At 36.5% G+C, this 20561-nt stretch overlaps 1 protein-coding gene across 3 annotated transcripts in view; it reads left to right on the top strand.

The window, feature by feature from the left end:
* Window positions 1-20561, top strand: part of LOC129276766 (E3 ubiquitin-protein ligase MIB2-like) — a 42652-nt gene that overhangs the window by 13246 nt on the left and 8845 nt on the right. For 2 of the 3 annotated variants that reach the window (XM_064109517.1, XM_054913171.2), the window contains exons 14-26: window positions 121-336; window positions 1152-1324; window positions 3565-3746; window positions 7546-7667; window positions 7998-8146; window positions 9031-9187; window positions 9491-9645; window positions 12884-13013; window positions 13552-13767; window positions 16041-16219; window positions 17706-17896; window positions 19473-19650; window positions 19946-20078. In XM_064109517.1, coding sequence (XP_063965587.1) covers window positions 121-336; window positions 1152-1324; window positions 3565-3746; window positions 7546-7667; window positions 7998-8146; window positions 9031-9187; window positions 9491-9645; window positions 12884-13013; window positions 13552-13767; window positions 16041-16219; window positions 17706-17896; window positions 19473-19650; window positions 19946-20078 — 2181 coding nt within the window. The remainder of the gene's footprint in view (window positions 1-120; window positions 337-1151; window positions 1325-3564; window positions 3747-7545; window positions 7668-7997; window positions 8147-9030; window positions 9188-9490; window positions 9646-12883; window positions 13014-13551; window positions 13768-16040; window positions 16220-17705; window positions 17897-19472; window positions 19651-19945; window positions 20079-20561) is intronic. The other variant, XM_064109516.1, reaches the window with a different exon arrangement.

The following is a 20561-nucleotide window of genomic DNA, read 5'->3' as shown; positions in this document are numbered from 1 at the left end:
ACCGTTTTGACTTGACAGGAAACTTTTTTTTTTGCGTATGTCGGGTAACTTTATTACGATCATGGTAAAGCGGGAACCATGATGGTCATAATTGGGACTGAAAATAATGTTTTTCTTTAGGGTCATGGACTTGATCTGGATGCGAGAAACGTTAACGGACTCAGTGCTTTAAATTTGGCCGCCGAAAATGGAATCTCTGAAAGCTTAGAGTACTTGGTGATGCAAGGAGCAGACATCAATCTAACATGTAACAAAGGCCATAGTCCACTTCATCGATTAGCCAGCGCTGTAAGAAGGAAAAATATGAAAGTCAACGAAACACAAGCGCTTAAGGATGTAAGTGACTTGACTTGTTGATTATATTACTTTCGCATTGAAGATCAATATTCGTTGCATGGATAACATCATTTTCTTTAACCCTCTTATAACAGAATTTGATTGTCCGTAGATAAAATGGAATCCTCCTCATGAAATAGGGATCTTTTCGAAACGTTAATACGCTTACTGATTGTTTTAGGTAACTGTTTGTTTCAGCGTCAGAATTTAATTCAAATTTCCCTGCACATTCAAAGTATTTACATAATTCATCTGTACTGTTATAATTATTAATATTTTGTTATGATATTATTGTATTGCTGTAAAACAGAATATTCATGTCAAGTGAATGAAGTTTAATAAATTCAATTCAATTCTTTTGGTAATCCCCCAGCCCCCACCCCTTTGAACCGCATTTCCTGACTCTTGGGATAGGGTAAATATGTTGATATATAGATCGTGATATACCATTTCATGAGTTCTAGTCGACTTTCAATACAGGGTTTCAGCTCAGCAGCGTACGGAGGATTCAAGAAGAGAATTTGACAATGCCTGTCAAATGACAATGAATACATGGGAGGTGAATAGTTGAACCAGAACACTAGTTTCCTCCTAAGTTCCAGAACTGACGGAGAATTGCAAATATGTCGTTTGTCCAAAGTCAGGGACTAAATTGCTATTTTGATTCACCATTTTTTTTTTCTAAAAAAAAGTCTTCTTTGTTCAGAGTCATGATGACGCAGACCATTTTCACTGTTGTTGGATCCTCAGTACGCCGTTGAGCAAAAACTCCCCATTAATCCGACTTATGACCTCGTTTTCCCGTTTTCATTCAGATTCGGATGAAATACAAAGACGGCGGTGTACACACCAGTTCTGAAGCATTGCTCTGTTTTATGGTTCTTCATGGCGCCTCCATTGATATTGAAAATGGTTCTTGCCGTACCCCTTTATACTTCATCGACGATCCAAAACTAAAAAGGACTTTAAAGCAAATTGCCCGAGATCAGTAAGAGAACTATTGAATAAATTGTGTAGTTTATGTTGCATGGCATATCTAGGGGCGAAGGGGCACTTGTTACTTTCCTAGAGTGAAAACAATAGAAAAGAGAGGAGGGATTTCAAGTAAGAAGGTTGAGAAGAGAAAATATTAGAGATGATTTATTGATTTATAATGCGTCAAATCTACTCGGCAGAGTACCCAATACGTTATGAAAGAAAATAATACACATGCGGTTTTGAGAATTCTTATTAGACCACTTTCTCACTAAATTCCCATACAGTATGGTCTGATAATCATTTCCCAAGCCGTAAAGCAAAACAAATTAAAAAAATAGGGATTTATAGAATTAAAATTCATTAATCAGGTGGATCTCCAGGTAAAGATTAATTACATAAACAGAATTGCAGTCGCGTACGATCGGGGAGGGGGGGGGGTCATAATTCTAACATAATTACCCTGAACCACAGGGGCGGCGAAGTGAAGTTGAAAGTGGGGGCGTAGGAAAAAAGGAATATTTTTTTTCGAAAAGGGCACTATCCTCAAACAAAGAAAAAATAATGACTTATATACCACATTCAGGATTATTCTTACAAGTTTTTTTTTAATATGTAGTAACATATAAAAATGAGAATATTGTTTTCTTGTTACCTACCAACGATGCTGTTTCTTTATGGGAATTCGCCAAAGTATTCCAAACGCTGACTGTTCCTGTCGACAATTTAGAGCGGGCAATGTCAGTGAGGTCCAGGGGCGGTATTCTGAAGTCATTTTATCTTTAAAATATTTTATTTTATTTTTTAAAATGAAATTGGTATTTTGAGATGACATTTAATCTCTCAGATAAAATTTTAAATGTTATCTTGCGTATAAATTTTATATTGCGTATCTACAGATGATACGCAACAGAACAATGCCTGCGTAGACATGCCCATCACATATCTGGAGATTGCAACGCGAATGATGTGCTTGCGCCCTTGTTACTTTGAAGAAAAAATGAAATAAACTTAAAAGAGGGTAGGGGCTATTTTATCTCCGCGACGTTGATTTCATCATTATTTCTTGGTGAAATCATGGACCTATAAACTCCAAATGTTGACATGAAAATGAAAAAAACTTAAACATTTATTGAGGATATTATTGAGGATAATACCTTAACGTTATTTCTGTACAATCAGAAAGTATTTCATAAGGCTTTTCTTGACTAATATTGTGTTTGAAATGATGCTTGAAAAGATGCGATATAGGCTTCGAAAAAAAAATTGAGTATTGTCATTTTTTTAAAAAGAAATCTCTTTAAAGCTAAATGAACGTAGTTGCAGTAAAATACTTATTTCGTGAGAAAGTCTGTAAAACCAAGGTAAAGTATTGATATATCATCGTGGATCTAGATCTGGTACAGTTACATAAACTGAACTTTGTGAAATCATAATATCTAGCTAAAAAACGATCACACTGAAGATCGCCAACACAGATAGGCACACGTGGGACAGTGTATTATTGCTGGAATAAAGACCCGACGGAAGTGACCGAATCCGCGCTTATTTTGCTTATTTCTCAGCAATTACACAATTTCTTCCAGAATCCTTTGGCAAATATTTTTTATTCATACAAACAGACACTTTGGTGATCATTATATTAAATTCTGTAAAAAGTCATTTTGAGATCGTTCCCACAACTGGAATCGTATCTTTAAAGACGCGCAAGCGTAATTGAAGTCAATAAATTGACGCAATCTCATTCCTTTGCCACACCTCCTGGCGGAATGGATTTCCATTGCTTGAGTGATATGAGAGAGCTATAAAAGCGCGTTTCTAATTGGATATTGATTTAAAAATAGGTGTGTCTTACAAAGATAATATGAAAATAAAATTGTTCTCTGAATACCAATTCGGATAGATTCTAAGGGTATTTTATCTCACTGATTTTAACGAGGATAAAATATTTTATTTTATCTGAAATAAAATGGATCTCAGAATACCACCCCATTAGATATTTCGGCGTATGGTATTTTGACGATTTCCAACCATGAATATTTCATCAGTTTCTACACTATCCATTGAACTGAGTAATATGGATACAGTTGCAAAAAATATAAAAAGACAGGTTACCTTTTTGCTCCTTTTATCAAGGGATATTAACATTACTTATTGTATGCAAACATTTATCAAACGAACAGTGTCCAATACACAAGATATACAAGTTCCTGTCACTTATGAATAGCACTTTTATTTTGTTTGATATTGTAGAAATCCTGACCAAAAGCACATGGAAAACTTCGGAGAAGATGGGGATTTTGGTATTGGGAGGCTGAATATAAAATCAATTTCCGATGACAATATTCTTATCCCGGACGATGGCGTAGAATTTGCTCAAGAATTAGCTACCGATGAAGATCACCCAACAAGAAACCAATCAAAGGATTTAAAAGGTATGGAAATGTTAAGGCCACCGAACACCTTACGCTTGGTCTGCGGCCCGATTTTGGGATACAGTGAATGATGATAATATTGAAACATGGAATATCTTACTTTGTAATGTTCTAAATCATAGTACGAATACCTGTGTTCAATTCTGTGACTATGCTATCATCCTTATTAGCAGTGGTGTAACTACGGGGAGGGGGCACATGCCCCCCCCCCCCCCATCGGCTGGCAAAATGCCGGGGAAAGGGAGAAAAGGGGAGAAAGAAATAAAAAAACGTAGTGGGGGATTAAGACGTTATTGTATATATATATATATGCATATTATTATTATTATTACATAATACATATTTTTGCATGACTCTATTAAACATAATTTGCTCTTTAGGGCTTATAGTATCCCTAAATTAGACCCCAAAATAGCCCATCTGTAATAAAATTATTGGAAATGATTTTTTAACTGATTTGAGTAGGTATGGGTGTCAACATTTACCCACAAAAAGTAAGGAGGAATACGGGTTGGGGACAGTGTTTTTTCAATGACCTTTTCATATATACTGTTTAATGTTATCTTTGAGATGGAAAGGCGCAGGTTGGTGATAATGGTGTCAAACTGCACAGATTCTTACCAGAATATCAAATAAAATTAGTTACCTAGAATGCACATTCACCGATAAAATTCAAGGTCGAAGCGTTTCAAAGTTGAATAACAGAGTAAACTGGTCGCAATTACGTAACATTGGTACATGTATAAAGAGTTTGACTGATATTTGTCTAGCATAGCAACAGGTAAGGCATGTGCATTAATTAACAATAGAAATGGAAGGTAGTTCAAGCATGTCAACATGTCAATGATCGCTGTCAGTGACCTACAATCGGGAGGAGACATTCAACTGGAAACGATGTGTTTCGTTTTCACTAAAGCGACATGTATATCAACTTCAACAAAGATAAATTCCAGTATTACTATTAATTACCTTCATTGCGAGCTGCCAGAACTTCTTGAGATGCTAATGCTGCAGGACAAAACTGCATATCTGCTCTCTGCCGTACGCCACCCATGATACTATTTCTACTAGGTATCAGTTTGTACAAGGATCATGTATTTGGTCCAGAACAACTGATTATTATCGTGCACAAATTAGGCATATAATAATGAAATTCAAAAGGAGATAATAGCTTACAAGTACACATCCATCGACCTAAAAAAACTCCTACAGCACCACTTCCAGTTCTTGAGAATCATGCTGTGCAACATATCAGTTATGATATAGATCCTGGTCTGATATCCCTTGACAGAACGTTATTATATTATTAAATTATATCATACATGATTTTTTTACGCTTTTGGCAATGCATTACTTCAATCTATATTAAAAAGTGTTATTTGATCTCGATTTCACCTTAAAATTATTTTTGACATCATCATTGGTCAAGGATTCAACTATTAAATTTGTGTTCATTTTCCACGCAGGTCAATCTTTTTCCCATCAGAATCACTATAATAAACATGCCACAATCACGTTATATCGACATATTTACTTCCCTGACGTTATTGACATAGTTGATTGACCTCTTAACCCTAAATATATTTTTCATGGCCATTTTTTATCCTTATTTTAGAGTGAAATCATTAAACATCCAAGTTTTCATTACAAATAGCTATCTTTCTTTATATTATTCACAAATAAAATGTGAATATTATAAATTAATTTCTTTTTGGGGGAAATCATGCATGGATATATATATTCATTACCTTTTGACCTTTGACTTTGGATATCAAAGATGAAGGATCATTTTTTTATGATTATTTTGTGCCTTTTTATCTTCTTGCAAAAGCTTTTTGACACCAAAATCACCAACATGCAGCATATTATATCAAATATACCATTATACCATATATAGCCTTTGTAAAAAGGTCATTGACCTTTGACCTTGAATTTCATTGGTGAATGAGCATTGTAGGTACTTGATTTGATTTCATTTGATCTTTTTGTAAGAATCTGTGCATTTTGACACCAAGATCACCAACCTGCGCCTTTTCATATCAGAGATACCATTATACACACTAAGAAATAAAGGTTCAAAATTGAACCCTGAAAGGTTGATGCAAAATCAGCACCCCTATGGGTTAAAAAATTGAACCCCTCATTGGGGTTCAAAGATTGAACCCCTGGTTAAGGTTCATTTTTGCACCCTGCAGGTTCAAAACTGCACCCCTATATTTTAAATTGAACCCCTAGGGGTGCAGTTTTGAACCCGCAGGGTGCAAAAATGAACCCCAACCAGTGGTTCAATTTTTAATCCTATCGGGTGCTGATTTTGCATCAACCTTTCGGGGTTCAATTTTGAACCTTTATTTCTTAGTGTGTACCGTATATGGTATATAATATCTTTCCTCTACCATTAAAAATTTAAAAGGGGTATAATATCCTCGTCCTAGATATAAAATAACAATTCATTTCCATTCCATATACCATATGCCCTTACTTCATGTACTTGAAAAAAAATCCTAGTCACTTTTAGGTTAAACTTTACAATCCAATGAACTTTTTTTTGTAATTATCATGCATAATTCCAACTGATTTGTTGCACTGCGCACGATCGTCTTTTAGTATGCCTATCAACTTTTTACACTTTCTTCTACCATTCAAAATTAAAAGGGTGTACAATATCATCGTCCTGGATATAAGAAAAGGAAAACATTTCCTTTCGATTCCATATAAATTTATGCCCTTACTTGAAAAAAAAACTTCGTCACTTTCGGTTAATCTTTACAATCCAATTAACTTTTTTGTAGTTATCATGCATATAATCTCCATTGATTGGCAGCATTGTGCTCGATTGTCTTTTAGTATGCCTATTGTTACGATATTGAATATCGAACAAATAACCACGAAAAATTTGATTTTAATATTATTCTCATATACACAGAATAAGCAAAACAAAATAGTACACTGTCTTACATGTCTTAAATATTCGGCTGTGAGTAATCGAAAATCATAATAGTCCTGTATAAAATCCAAATTAGCTGGCAAGGAATTCCTTAAATTATAGTCCACAATGCTGGCAATGATGATATTGAAGTTGAAACCCGATAAATGATAAGAGTAACTGTAACTAGTTAAAATGTCCGTGAAGACGCAGCTGATGATGAAAAACAGTCAATTCAGCAATCCGTGGGTTTTATTCCGGAAGTTGCTACACTTCGGTTGACGTCTCGTGATTTCGTTCATTGTTTAATGATGTCTTGTATGACGTATTTTTAATTTATCGGAGTCCAGCAAACTTTTCCCAAAATGTTCATGATTGGCATATTGCAATAATATCATATCTACTGTATACCAAGAGTTTTTAATTACTTGTTAATATGGATATCATGAAGAGTTTTGTTGACATTTTGTTGACATAGAACATTTAAAAGAAATCAAATAAATTTTGTCCCAGGTAGCAATTGACGCTCCTTAGAATAGTTTTATGATACCTGACAGTAACACACGCGTTACTACTAAAAGAAGTGCATAATCCCGCCTTGGTCGAGCGTGCCAAATATATAGATCAATGTGTGACAATAGTAAATGAGAGATAAATTTAGATTTCAATAACGGACAAGCTGTGTCAGTTTTTCTTTGAAGTTTAGCCAGTGCTTCAGCCGGAGCCGGAGATGATGAAAAATCATATATTTATCCTAATTCACAAAATATTTTCAAAAATGGGGTGTCAGAGTTTCTGCACACCTAGTATCATCTGTCTTATGCACATTACAGCACATATACAATGTTTTAGAATTCTCTACTTGATGTGCAGGGCATGGAAACCTTTGTGTAGACGATAAGACTGATCTTAGTATCGAATATGAATTAGTAAGGGCAGCTAAAATTGGAGACCTAAGACGTGTTTCAGAGATACTGTCATCTACACCTAAAAAGGTATTCATTATTTCCTTTCCATTGATAATCTCCGTCACAATGATATTTGTCCTTAATAGATGTCATTCCTATACTTAATGTTTATAAAAGTACCATTTTATCTTTCGTAATCGAGATTAATTTCATCTCTACGGCTGCAACACAAGGGTGCTCACGTTGAGTAATCTGACTGAAAGTTTCCACAACATTTATGTTCAATTCACCCCCCCCCCCTTAGGACCACAACAACACTTTTAATTTCTTTAAGAAAATTAAAGAATACTGTGAACGTTATTGCTAAACAGTGTTTTTCTAACTTTCAATGACCTGCCTTCGGGATTATCGGTATAGGTAAATGTCAAAATTGAAGGCAAGAGCGCTCTCCATAAAGCATCCTTTCATGGCCACCGTGACGTCGTAAAGGCATTATTAGAAGCTGGAGCTGACATAGAAATAACTACAGACGATGGACATACTCCACTACATTACGCAGTTGAAGGGTAGGTCCGTGTTCAGAGCTGCCATCTAGTAGGAAAAAAAATCATAATAATTATGATTTTCATGTCAAATTATGCCATTATGCTTTTGACCTTAATTATTACTCTTTTGAGGGCAAATGATAATTTAACATTTAATACAATATAGTAATACATTGGACAGTGGTGAACTCGTTTGAAGGCGGCCGATAATGGTCACGATTCGCATGATCGAGTAGGCCTATCTTTGTCTTCATCCCTCTGAATCATCACATGTTTAAATGCTGACTCGATCTTATGGGGGTTTTTTTTATTGGATTTATCATGGATTTACGCAAGAGAGAGAGAGAGAGTACCAGAGATTATTCTGAATCTGAGCCTTAAAAGAAAGAGGATTCATTTCTTTTAAGATTCTTGTCTTTATAAAACCTCTTCAAAGAAATTAGACATACCGCGTGTCGCGTATGAAATTATGACTTTCATGTCAAAATTATTACTTTTGAGCTTCTGGATTACTATTTTTACTATTAAAGGCTGGCAGCTCTGTATGTCTCTCGATTAATCGTGCGTCGTTTATGGTAACCCTGATAATAGAAATGAAGTCGTTCGAAATACCATGATTTTGTTTAATAAGTTTTAAATGAAATTTTTGTAATGAATGACATTTGGAAAAAACAACTAAAATGATCAAAGATTATAAACAAAACTAACGATCGCATGAGGGGATGAACTAATGACATTAAAAAATACTGTGGGCATTCAACATTTATAAGGACTGGGTAAATTTTGCTGTTCCTGGACTCAAAAGAACACATCTCATTATTACATTGATGATAATACAGTTTATTGACTCGATGGTGTTGCGAAATAGTTGCATCATGAAACTGATATTTTATATCATATTTCAGAGATGAACCAGTAGTAACAAAGTGCCTACTTGAAGAAGGTGCCGATGTGAACAAAGTAAATGGACGCAGCAGGAGTCCACTTCATGGGGCAGCCGCGAGAAATCATGTTGATTGTGCTAGAATACTAATCAACCATGGATGTAATGTCAACATGCAAGTACGTATTGATTTTTTTTTTTTTCTTTAGTGCTTCATAGGGAAAATCAGATAAAATGATAGAATTTATGGAAGTATGATAAAAGGAAATCTTTTATATAATCAGTTATTTATTCTAGCTGACAGGAACTGATGAGGATATGTTTCCCAGAACAACAAGAATAATATGTGTTCCAGCAAAATCTGAATCTTCTACAAAAACTCTACCTTTCCATGTTTGAGGACAATAAAAGTGTCAAATTTCAAATCTCTTCAACACATAGTTTTAAATATTTTTGTATGTTTATACTACTACAATGTAAAGGACTACCGAAAAGATACCCCTCTTCATGACACCATTACCACAGACGGCGTAGATGTTGCAGAGCTGCTGTTGAAAGCTCCGAGCCTCGATACCAGCATCGAGAATGGGAAAAAATTTACCCCCCTTCAATTTGCAGTACTTCAAGACCAACTAGAGTAAGTACCTCGTGGATTTTTCGCAAATCTCTTCGTAAGACGGGTGACCCTTTATTGGCTTAATGAGATATTCCTATGTAGCTGACATAGCACCAAAAACATTACCCAGTCGTGTCAAAAGTTGCTTAACATCTTTATTACACAAATAGAAATACCATGTGAACACCATGTTAAACATACCACAGTCAAATGGCGGAGATTTCTTTTCAGGACAGAGAGGGGTAGAACTCAGGATGAAAGTTTCTGATGTCACTTCTGGAATTGTGTTTTGCAGTGAAGGTTCATTTGTGCACGGGAATTATATATATATATATATATATATATATATATATATATATAATAATCACAAAAGGTTTAGTAAATGCCGTAAAAATAAAATCGTAGATTTTAAAAGGAGCATAGCTCTCAAAAATGAAAGGTAAAGTCACACTCTTCGTCAGTGCCCATGATGTGACAAAAAAAAAAAGAGAATTCAAAATCCGTTTCTGAAACAGTCGTGAAAAATATATATATATTGAAATCGCGGTCAGTTCAAACGTCGAATCGCTTTTTCCCTATGGTCTTTTTGTACAGGGAAAATCTAAGCCAGTCAAACCGAAATTACAAGCATGTAGTTGTTTTGTGATATTTTATCGGATCCTTAGTTTTGTGTAAAAATAAAGATACCAATGTCAACAATTTTCATTGTCTTTCCAACCATCTATTTTTCTAGCAATAAATATATTTTGTAAGGCTGGGGAACTAAGTGTGAAAATCATAGTAAACTTTGAAGTCGATTTTCTCTTAAATGGGTTTGCACCGTCGTATGTGTGATATGAACGGTTCAGATGACCGCCGACGATATATATAACAGTGCGTATCACAACAAAGTTTAAACTCAGAAAAATTCTGTAAAATTATACATTTGTAATATCCTGAAGATTTTTCCACATTTTAACATTGGTACAGATCGATATAAGCAAATGACGATATAACTGTCGAAAAATATTTCCGCTTGAGTGAGCACCACTTACTTTTCAAAAGTTAGTGAAAAATGATTTGCGCAGAACTTTGAAATAATTATGCAAATAAAAGTAAACCTTAATCATGAAGAACGCGTGAAATTTAGCTAGTAAAATTGATTTGAAGATCTCTTTAACCTTTTTTTAACTTGTTTCCTTTCCCAAAACCCTTCGAAGAGTGCATTGCGCCCCACCCCACTCCCCCACACACCGAGGCCATCGTGACGATATTTGCTTTACACTGAGCTGTGATTTACATGAAATGGCTTAGGCTTGATTTTCATTTTGTTAATCATTGTCAAGCTTGGGAAAGTGGGGAGAAACAAGTATTAAATGAAAAATGAAATGTAAATCCACTTTAAATGATAAAAACTTAGTTAAAAAATGGTGGAGATTGGTCTAATATAAACTTTTGTTCAGATTCAGATATGTCCTCAGATCCAGCTGGCACAAAAAGGGTAAAGGTTGTGCTTACTAAGTGTTGAAATTTCCTCTTGAATTTGGGTGGCGAAATTATTACAAAATGCTTGAATGTATCCGTTTTATTTCAATTGACCAAAAGTGCAAGGGAAATGTATGAGAAATGTTTCGCAGGGTAAGTTTGATTTCGCCCTTTCCTCTTGACACAGCGTGGAAACGAGCATTTCTGCGCAAACAGATATCTGCGAGCTTTACAAAAATGGACAGTGCTCACTCAAGTGTAACATTTTGTCATTTTTTTTACTTTCATTGGATAGATGAGACCCAAACCTAAGATTATATGTGAAAAAAATTGCCCACATGTTATATATTTTTTAATTCCCAGGGCTTTTTCTAAGTGTAAACTTTTTTGATACGCACTGTATATATATATATATATATATATATATAAACTCCTAAAAAAAGGTTGGAAATCTGACTTTGATCTATAATTTCTCTTTGGTTTTAGTGATTATCAATGTGTAACTGATATTAATGAATAGAACATTTAATTCTCTTCACAATGATGCCCAACATGATATAATTATGGTTCACATGAAGGTGCAGTGCCTTGAAATGTGGGGCAAGGTCAAAATTCAAAAGCTGCAAAATGACACAATATTGAAAGTCACTGTTCTTTTTTCCGTGGTGATGAGTGAGTTTCTCAGCGGTTTCTTTTGACTTTGATCGATAATTCCTCATGGGTTTTAGTAAATATCAATGTGTAATTAATATCAATGAATAGAACATTTAATTTTCTTTAAAATTATACCCTACATGATGTGATTGTCGTTCATATGGAGGTGCAGTGCCTTGAAATGTGGGGCAAGGTCAAAATTCAAAAGTTGCAAAATGACACAATATTGAAAGTCACTGTTCTTTTTTCAGTGGTGATGAGTGAGTTTCTCAGCGGTTTCTTTTAATTATTTCCATGCACCTTAACATCAACATCAATATGGAATCAAACACACCTCTGCACAAGCAAACACATAACAAACAAACAAACATGCATGGGTATATCAAACCACGACTCAAACCATGTTATCTCACAGAACCATCACTACAGAAGCAGGGGCTTGATTTGAATGGATTTTCATCTCTATTGACACAGACAAAAGGATCATGTTCTGTATTGACCCTTCATGACTATTTCTGCTCGTTTTGCAGCTTTTCAATTCAGACCTCATCCAACACTTTTGAATCCTGCTCTTTTCGTGATGGCATGATCATAACAAGCATGATATCATTTTAAAGAGAATTAAATGATCCTTTGAATAATATAAAATATGCATTTTGTAAAATTGAGAGTTGGGAGAAATTAATGGCCAAACTCAGATTTCCAAACCTTTTTTGCTCGTTTTGCAGCTTTTCAATTCAGACCTCATCCAACACTTTTGAATCCTGCTCTTTTTGTGATGGCATGATCATAACAAGCATAGTATCATTTTAAAGAGAATTAAATGATCTTTTGAATGATGTAAAATATGCATTGTGTTAACTTGGAAGTTGGGAGAAATTAATGGCCAAACACAGATTTCCAAACTTTTTTTGAGGGGTTTATATACATGGTTTTAACATGAATTTGTATACAAACATATATATATATATATATATATATATATATATATTAGCCAAGAAAACATTTGGATTCTATCTCATGGTCCACCCAAGGGCATTTCAGATATTGCTGTGGAGACGTCCCTGCGAGAGTGAAAGTAGCGACAAAGCCAAAAAAATGCAATGGGAATGTTTGCATTTTTTCTTCTTTCCTTGTACAGAATTGTTAGAATGGTTGCACGACACTGCCCTTCTTCAATAGCTGTTCCTAAAAAAGATGGGTACAATGTATTGCACATCGCAGCAGTGAACAACCACGTTGAAGTCATGAAGTCTCTTTTAGCTATTGAGGTAATAGGCAGTTACTATACCCATAAAAACACCCACATTAAGAACTGGCTTTTCCCTATGAAGCAATAAAGAAAAAATTTGAAATTTGCGTTGGTGAAAGCCTTTGGTATTATTACTTACAAAATGTCGATTAGATGCTTTATAAAGACATTAATTAACTTATTTCTGTATAAAATATTAACTTATCTTTAGGATAATCACTCTGAATGTCACAATCATCTGTCTAAATAATCTTATGTAACCGATGAGAGTCAGAGTACTCTCCTCCCTCACCCGATCACAAAAAACATACAAAACAAACACTCATCGATGCTTTGGCCGATGCTAGAATCATTTTGTTTCAGAGCTCAAGCCAGGATTCAACACTGACCTGAAAGCGTTCATTTATTAAAAATAGGAGCGTTTCATGAAAGAACTTGCCGGACGTTTTATCCGACTTTTACCATAGGAATTGTACTACTCAGCCAGTCAAAATCAAGGAAAGTTGTTAGACAGAAAATGTTGATGAAATTTTCCTCTAAATGTATTTTTTATTGAGGATAACGGACTGTGCATTGAAGCGAAAAACAGTGAAGGTCAGACGGCTCTGCACCTTGCCTCACACGAGGGATACTCGGAAAGTATCGAGTACTTGATTTCTCTTGGAGCAGACATCAATAGTCAATGCAGTCATGACCATAGTCCGCTTCATCTGGTAGCCAGCAAGACAAGATCAATCACAACAGAAGTTAAAGAAACCCCCATTCTTAAAAAGGTAAGCAGAACTTTTCATCAAGGTTAATACAACTAAAAGAGAGTTAATAATAATGATTAGGATAATGATAATAATACAGTTATATAGCGCCATCTATCTTGAAATAATTTATTCCGAAGCGCACTTTTTAGCTATAGCTCGAGCTGCCTTCAACCGCTCAGTGCATTCATAGAATTAATCAGGCCGGTTGTCATTTCAACTTACCTGAGTTGTGTTAATAAGTAAATTTCTTGCTGAATGAAAAGTTGCTATGGCTGTGATTCGAACCCATCTCAAAGACAACCTGGGTCCCGTAAAGCCCCTTTCACAATTGACGTACGACCATTTGCGACCTTTTGGTCGTGCGACAGGCTGCAACAGGCATCAATCGCTAGTCATCTTATAAGATCGCACAGAGGCTTTCACAGTTGCAACAGCTGTCGTACAACAAAAACAACCAGTAAACCCCGATGCACGAGTATGTCGCATATGCTCTTATTGTGCTCGTGCGATTACATGCGCGTGTTGCACGAGGGATTGCGAGTGGAACGGTCGCATACATGCGAATGAAACGGTAGTGCAATGTTGTAAGCCGTTGCGATCGGTCTTGCAACAGTCTTATGGCCCATGTTATTATCGCAACCAGTCGCAAGACAGGTCTCTGTACATGTAGGTCGCTAGCACATTTGCAAGTGTTGTACGACCTCCAGTCGAGTAAATGCGACTACTTTGTTGTGCCACCTCTCGCACCAAGTCGTGCAACGTTGAACAACACTCCCACGGTGATCGCCCGACCGATGGTACGACCCCGGATACGAGCTGATGCGAGTGAATCGATCGTATTTGATCGCGTTCGTATTTTGAACATGTTCAAAGTTCAGATGTGACCAGTCACGACCACCTCGAGTTCGTGCGACCGTCTACAACGACTGCGAGTGCTCGCAAGTCACCAAGAGATCGATCGTGCAACAACAGGAAAAAACTGTTGCAGGCGGTCGTAAACTGGTCGGATGTCAATTGTGAAAGGGGCTGTACGGTCGCATACATGCGAATGCAACGGTAGTGGAATGTTGTAAGCCGTAATTTCGATCGGTCTTGCAACAGTCTTATACTATCGCAACCAGTCGCAAGACTGGTCTCTGTAGGTATCTAGCGCATGTGCAAGTGTTGTACGACCTCCAGTCGACTAAATGCGACTATACGTAGTTGTGTCACCTCTCGCACCAAGTCGTACAACGTTGAACAACACTCACACGATGATCGCCCGACCGATGGTACGACCTGATACGACCCCGGATACGAGCTGATGCGAGTAAATCAATCGTATTTGATCGCGTTTGGATTTTGAACATGTTCAAATTCAGATGCGACCAGTCACGACCACCTCAAATTCGTGCGTTCGTCTACAACCACTGCGAGTGCTCGCAAGACACCAAGAGATCGATCGTGCAACAACAAGAAAAAACTGTTGCAGGCGGTCGTAAACAGGTCGTACGTCAATTGTGAAAGGGGCTTAACACAACGGTTAGCGATTAATCGTACGCTTGATTTTAACGATTGATCGTACATTGTAGTCAATGCCGTGGCCGAGTGGTCTAAGGCGAGTGGCTTTACTTAGCAATGCTCTTTTATCCTGCATTCAAATAAATTAAAATGCTATACGCATTCTTTGTAACTAGGTGTGTACTTTAAGAAAAAATGCAATCAATCGTAGAAAAATGTTCTACGATCATTGCTAAGCCTTGGTTACGGGCCTCTGATCGCGACGACCCCACAACTGATAAGAGCAATGATAACGATGTTATTAAAGTATTGATAATAATGATGATAATGATTATAATGATTACGTTATTATATTAATGAATTAACAATAACGATGAAATTGCACAAGGTTTTTTTTTCAAATAAAGCATATCTACTGGGTTTATTTCACAACGTAATTATAATTCGATTTTCTAAAAGCGATACAGATGATAATACGATGACGAGTCTTGTGCCTGATTTTAAATTTATTTTCATTTTTTTACCCTCGTAATTGCGAAGCCTTTTTTAGTACTTTAATAATTTTATATGGTTTGGAAAAGGAATCCAAATAACCGCATTAGCATTTTTTTAAAGAGTAGATCATGGGCAGTAGTACGGGGCCGGGTCGAAATTTATACAGCAGCCTATGGGACAGGATTGCCCCCCCCCCCTCCCCATTCCTTAAGAGGGACAAAGAAATCTCACAAATATTCCGCGCACGATCAAGGTCAAAATCTGTCGTACATGGGTTTTTTTAATCTCTCTGTCAGATTCGAAAGAAGTATAGGGATAGAGGTGTAGGCAACAGTACAGGTGCAGCATTGCTGTGTTTCATGGTCCTACACGGGGCGTCCATCGATAGTGAAAACGAGTCTTGTCGTACCCCTCTATACTACATCGATGATCCAAAACTAAGAAGGACTTTGAAGGAGATTGCCCGTGGAGACAGGTAATGCAATACTTTCACTTACGTGCTATAACCCCCCCCCCCCGGGGGGGGGGGCACTTACATTGACGAGTGGATACCATGCGCGACCAAAAAAAAACACGTAAAAGGATGTTTCTTTCAAGATAGGGCACGTTACGTACGTAACGTGATAAGGGTGTAAAAAAAAAAAAAAAAAAAACACAAAAATAATGAAAAAATTGTGATCTATTTCGCTATGAAGATTACGTGTTTAGGGTCAAATTTGCGGGGATGATAAAACAAAATTAAAATGTTTTATAAAGGATGTCCTTTTTGCCCAAACACTACGTGTTAAGACTCCGATTTGCGCGAGGTGTAGAAGGTGGGGTCGTACTAAACCAAATATTGTGTATATAAAAGGTAAAACCGACGACCGAAGGACCCGTGACATAACAATAAAACATTCCTGTACTTGTTTAGGGGTTCATTTCAGGAAATATTTGCCAAGAGTATCGTTTTGTTTCCAATAATTGTTAAGGGTAGGGTTTCACACGCCAATACTTGTTAAGGGGTGAATTTTCAGAATATGGAAATTATGTGTTTAGGGTGCTTTTCGAGACCCCATGGTCGCGCATGGTATCCACTCGTCAATGGAAGTGCCCCCCCCCCCCCGGGGCTATAACACCCACCCACATATGCACATACCTATGTAATATATATTACCTTGCAATAAGATCCTAGTCCTCTGATTAGCCAAATGCGTTAATAGTCGTAGGAATCTTTAGCCTACTGCCAATGGTTACCGTTAAAAGTGGTGAGATAAATGCGAATTTCAGCCGCTATTTGGATATACTCTCCGTTACGGAAACAAAGCTGTGCTAAAATAGCGTTTTCATTCATATCGCCGTCTTCCACTTAATCAATGATGACTATTTGCTTTATATTCCAGATTAAAGATGCCATAATTAGGAAAGGAAGTAGCATGATTAGAAATGTCTAATGAACTAACTAAGCAGCACACACCTCCGTCACAGTGACAATGAAATTGACACCAGGGGAGCGTTTCATTAAATGACTTGTCGGACGTTTTATCCGACAAGTCCCATTTTATCCGACAGTTACTATAGTAACAGTGCCTCTCAGCAAATCAGAATCAAGGAAAGATGTCAGATCTGACAACTTGTCAGACAAAAATGTTGATGAAACGGTCCCCAGGAATATAGTTTAGCTGTACCAAATACTCAGTCAAAATTACGGTGAATTATTTGCTTGGAGGTTTATTGGTCAGATGCATTCACTATACTTGTCATAGGCATATAATGTGACAAACCCTCATGAATGTTAAATATCATGGGAATTAGAGCATCGTCTTTTACATTCTAATTGCAACAAAAAATGAAATAAGAAATAAAGGGGCATGTAAAAAATATTATCCAAGGCAATCAAGGCAATGGTATTGGGTGGCCTTTAGTAGATTTATTTGAAATGTTGTTAAATATGCCATGAGATATGCATTTATTTTTTCCAGAAGGGTCGCTGACTTGAAATCACTAGAAGAAAGGGAAGTAGATGAAGCTTTGGAAACAGAAGACCTGGCTACCAACGCCATCAATGATGACGATGATGATATCCCTATCCCACACACTCCCGTGGACGATCCAGCTGCCAATGACCAAGGATCAGAAAACCTAGCAAGAACCAACAAGCCAAAGATCGGATGTACGTACATAGGTGTATGTCTATTCATGTAATTACTCATTCCTTATGTGTTAAACCACCAGTATTTTGTTGATCGCAGCATGCTTACCTAATGTATATATTCCTTTTTTTTTTACTGTTAAACATAATTTATTCAATACGTGAAACATAATAAGGGCAAAATAAATATATTTTATCTCTATCGAATTAAAGGGGAGTAAACTGACAAATTTAATTCAATTCAACATTTATTTCCAAAGATAAAAGCATGAATACATTTTCAAACATTTAACAATACAATTGAGGTAGCAACCCTATAAGCAGTGCTTGTGTCGAGTGCACATCATCATATAGACAATAAAGACATAATACATGAAAACATAATTATCCCTACAATGTAGTACATTACATAACAAGGGCAAAACAAAAACAACAAATGAGGTAAACTTTATATACATTATATCGAATAAAACAGTTAATAAAAACGTCACACCCATCAACCCCCTACTTAAACTAAGCAAACCCCCCCCCCCCCCCCCAATTTAGCGACCGGATGTATTTTTGTTATGAAGTTTTTTTCTTAAAGTAATTTAAAAAAAATTATGATGTCTTTAGATAAATTGTTCCACTTTTCGGACCTATAAAACGAATATTATGTTGAGAAGAACACGTCCTGTGTCTCGGCAAATGAATTCATGAAGAGGAGTGTGTATTGTAATTATATGAATTCTGATTTGTATCAAACAACTGAGATAAATGAAAAGGCATAAGCCGATTGATACCCTGATAATAAATATACCGTTGCTGGTAGGTTGTAATATCCTCTAAAGTAAGCAGCTTCGCTTTGAGTATAAGGGGTGTATTAATAGTATAAGGAGTATTAGTGGGCGCGTCGTGGTTGGGTGGTTTTGACTTTCACCTTTCAATCAGAGGGTCGTGGGTTCGAATCCTGGCCGTGGCGTGCATTCCTTCAGCAAGAAATTTATCCACACTGTGCTGCACTCAATCCAAGTGAGGTAAAATGGGTACCGGCAGGAAATAATTCCTGAAGGCTGTGTGCACCTGAATAGGTAGCCTAGCTTATCCGGGTAATAATAATCATGATAATAGCATGGCCCGCTGGGAGAACAGTTTTCGGAACTGAAGTGGCTACCCTGGGTAAATATACCGTTATTATTATTATGTGTTAACTTTTGATCTTGGGATTACAATGACTGTGTGTTGTCTCTCATTGACGGTGTGTTATAATTGGTTAGTAGTCTATAAATATACATTTCGAGATAAATATTAGTAATACTGATGATGAATTAGCATATAACTTCATTTGGGTAGAGAAACAAAGGTTTTGAGAGGATAGGTATCTGCTTTGCCCTTTGGTAACCTAATTTTTGCAATATGAATGTATGAAGTATTTAATTAGTGTCTTATAATTCAAGTGGCCTATATTACAAGATTATACTGCTGAGAATGATGCATGCATTATGGTTAGTAAACCTGTCCAGATAGTTTGGGACCTGAAGTGGGACTATAAGGCTGTTGGTTTGTATACCCTTTAAAATTTAGTAAACAGTCTTGATCAAAAACTTTTTTTCTTCAGTGTTTGATCTTGTTCACGAAATCCAAGTGTGTGACCTTAAAATGGGGTCTGTGGTTGGAACTGGACAATATGGTGTCGTCCATCGAGCAACATGGCGAGGAACCACGGTGGCAGTCAAAAAGATCTCTGTCGTCGGGAGTAAAAAGGATGAAGTCGAAAAGGAAGTTTCTATCCACAGGTAGGCTTTAAGCAGAGGAGGAAAAGAAGAAGTAGTATAAAGTAGGAGTGCATGTAGACTTGGCCGTGTGACATTTTTTATTTGTGAGCACCCATCATAACATGGAGAAGAACGTTCCATGGTATCAATGAAGAAAATCGGTCATATACATCAAATTTGTGCTTACGAGCCTACGAAATATACTTTGTCTAAATGCCAGTACTGCTTAGGTTATATTTTTAGATGTTTTATAAGTGAAGGTCATTATGATGAATTTTACTATCTCATTATTGTATCTGTCTGTTGGTAATTCCAGGCAAGCCACCCATCCAAATATCGTGAAAATGATGGCGCTAGGTTATGAGTGTACGGACGCCTACCTTGTTATGCAGTTTATTGAAGGACCAAGTTTAGATAAGATCATCTTCCCCGATCGTGATGACCCAAAGGTATTCTAGACCAAGAAAGATGGATATGTTCGAAGGGGTTGCAGCTAAATCACTACCCGAAATCCGTCATTTTGTTGTTGTGCATGTTTTAGTAGTTTTCAGTTTTCAACATACAGTGTGTCTCTAAAAAAAGTAAACCCAACTTCAACGGCAAATTTTCAGAAAACTAAAAAATATTTACACATTATTTTTTAATGGTTAGATAGTCCAATAAGTCCTCTGTCCAATTACATCACTTAGGTTATCTAACTCTCATGCATGACTGAGCATGATTCAACTTAGTGAATTGGTGTGAAATCATCACTGTGGCAAGTTAGAATTGCACTTTGATTGGAAGTTCATCAATCAAATGACATAGGAAATGTCTGATTTCTTACGAGCATAGCTTAGGGATGTGTACCCTCGACATGACCGCCATTCCTTTCGATGCGAAGCTCGCAACGCCTCCTCATGTCCCTGACAGCACGCCTGATCATTCCCTGA

This window comes from Lytechinus pictus, chromosome 14 (genome assembly GCF_037042905.1).
Source record: "Lytechinus pictus isolate F3 Inbred chromosome 14, Lp3.0, whole genome shotgun sequence".
Taxonomy (NCBI): Eukaryota; Metazoa; Echinodermata; class Echinoidea; order Temnopleuroida; family Toxopneustidae; genus Lytechinus; species Lytechinus pictus.
Note: the sequence above shows the minus strand (reverse complement) of the source record. Positions and strands in the feature narration are given on the sequence as shown.